Here is a 2,427-nt window from a genome sequence, read left to right on the forward strand (position 1 = left end):
GGGCCTATGAGCCTTGCTCAGTCAGGTCCCAGAGAACATAGTTTTTTTTTAATTACTTAAGCTTCACAAAATCTCTGAAATGCAAACCTGGCAGCAGATGCAACAACAGATACATTTTCCTCTCCTTTTTTTAAAAAGGAACATTTGCGGCTCCAGCTGGACAAAACTGGGAGATTTATGAACTGTCAAATTTGTCTCCCAAGTGACAGATGAGAGAATAATTATTGCTGCTTCTCACAGAGTGTTCCATGTCAAACACCCCCCGGGAGGCTAACCCCCCCATTTGGACTGTAATTTTCCCTGGAAGTCTGGTGCAGTGGTCCTTTTTGTTCAATACTCTGAGCAACATTGACTTGGTATTCACTTTGAAGAGATGAACTAGAGAATGGTCCAGCTCGTTCTCCTTCATCATTGTCTGGAGGACCTCGGCAGCAGGGCCCATTGCACCAGGGCAGCAAAGTCTGGATTTTGCGGCACTTGCCATTCCAGAACCTGGTAAAGGTCTCTCGGATTGCCTTGGAGGAGAAGTAGAAGATGACGGGATCTAAGCAGGCATTGAGGGTGCTGAGCAGGAAACATTCCATCCTCCAGGGAGGTCCCTGTTTTTGAATGAAGCCCACAAGGTGGGAGATGTTAAAGGGACCAAAACAGAAAACAAAACTCAGCAAAGTGGCCACAGCCAAACCAATAGCCCGTTGCTTCTTGCGCTTTGGCAAGTTGGGCAGGGAGTTTAGGATCTGGATAACGTTCACGTAGCAGAAAAGGGTGACCATGAAAGGGAGCCAGAAGAAGATGAGGCAGATTTCCAAGCGGAGAGGGAAGATGACCTCAGGGAAGAAATTGTCATAGCAATCGGAGATATTAGAAGAGTGGGAAAGGCTTCCATTGGAATCTTGGTGCATGGCAAGGTAGACAAAACTGTAGTGGGAGCTGACCAGGAGCCACATGAAGATGCTGGCCACGACTGCATAGATGGGCCTGCGTTTCAGTTTGTATTTGATGGGATGTGCAACAGCCAGGTAGCGATCCATGCTGACTGCCATGAGGAAAAGGATACTGATGTATATGCTGCCATAGAGGAAGTAGTCAGTGAGCGGGCAGAGGAGAGTAGGAAGAGACCAAACCATGATGGAGGTCACCTCCAACATCTTGAAGGGCAGAAAAAGGAGGAGGAGAATGTCGGAAATGGTCAGATTGAGCAAGAGGATGTCTATGGGAGTTGGCTTCTTGGATGCTTTAAGCAGGAATGTGTAGAAGGCCAGGAGGTTGGAAGGGAGGCCAGTCAGGAGTATGAAGAGGCAGGCAATGAGGTCCAGCACTTCCAGGATCTTCATCTCTGCTTCTCCAAGGGAAGGAAGGGATTATAATATATCGTAGTACATCCAGAGATGCTTCCTAACTCTGGGGGAAGAATCCAAACGGGCTGAGTCGATGTGCAGTCTTTTTGAGCATCTCTCACATCTCATCAACTTCTTCTCAGTCAAGCCAGTCCCACCGTACAAACCTTAAGTATGAAAAGGGTGCAATCATTATTTATTTTTCACGGAATCTTATCCAAAATTGGCTGTCATACCACCTCACAAAAATGTGTGTGTCTAAAGTGCTGCCGTCACATCTGACTTGTTATCAAGGGTTATCAAGGCAAAATAAAAAGGTGGTTTGCTCTAGTCCAGGGGTCTGCAACCTATGGCTCTCCAAATGCTCATGGACTACAATTCCCATCAGCCTCTGCCAGCATGGCCATGAACATCTGGAGAGCCACAGGTTGCAGACCCCTGCTCTAGTCTGCCTCTGCTTAGATATCCTGGTAGTGTTTGATGGTCTTCCTTTCAAGTACTATACTCTGTCCTACTGAAAGACAAGAGACCTTCAGGGTGGTTTGGCATTGCCTGCCTCTGTGAAGGCTGAGAGACTTTTTAGAGGACTGTGTCTGACCCAAGGTCAGCCAGCAGGCTTCCTGGGGAGGAGTGCGGAATCAAATCTGGTTCTTCAGATTAGAGTCTGCTGCTCTTAACCACAACGTCACACTGGCTCTCTACGCCTTTTCTGTACGCCACCCTTTTCTCATTATGCCCTGAGGCGGCTAATTTCCTTGTTCAGAATTGTGATAACAACCATATGAATAACAGTGATCTGTGATTTTAAAACAGTCCCTCCCACAGCAAGTTTAGCATAGTGGTTCCCTTGTGCTGGAGTTACCATGAGGTCCACATGAATTGGATGTGGGCTGCGGCAACAGTGCTAGATAGATAGATAGATAGATAGATAGATAGATAGATAGATAGATAGATAGATAGATAGATAGATAGATAGATAGATAGATAGATAGATAGATAGATAGATAGATAGATAGATAGATAGATAGAAGAAGAAGACTTTATTTACAGTCAATGACCAGATGTATTACAAAAACTCCAAAATATCTAC

The 2,427-nt window shown here is 45.8% G+C and overlaps 1 protein-coding gene across 1 annotated transcript; it reads right to left on the reverse strand.

The window, feature by feature from the left end:
* Nucleotides 1-251: 251 nt before the first annotated feature.
* LOC125435461 (free fatty acid receptor 2-like) lies at nucleotides 252-1,334 on the reverse strand. The gene has a single exon (XM_048501661.1). It carries the CDS (start codon nucleotides 1,332-1,334, stop codon nucleotides 252-254), a length of 1,083 nt encoding a protein of 360 aa, XP_048357618.1.
* Between the last annotated feature and the right edge of the window lie 1,093 nt (nucleotides 1,335-2,427).

The sequence above is a fragment of the Sphaerodactylus townsendi genome, linkage group LG06, assembly GCF_021028975.2.
Source record: "Sphaerodactylus townsendi isolate TG3544 linkage group LG06, MPM_Stown_v2.3, whole genome shotgun sequence".
Classification (NCBI taxonomy): Eukaryota; Metazoa; Chordata; class Lepidosauria; order Squamata; family Sphaerodactylidae; genus Sphaerodactylus; species Sphaerodactylus townsendi.

What these genes read in the sequence shown, in the direction of transcription:
- LOC125435461 (XM_048501661.1), bottom strand. Translation starts at nt 1,334, where the DNA reads ATGAAGATCCTGGAAGTGCTGGACCTCATTGCCTGCCTCTTCATACTC.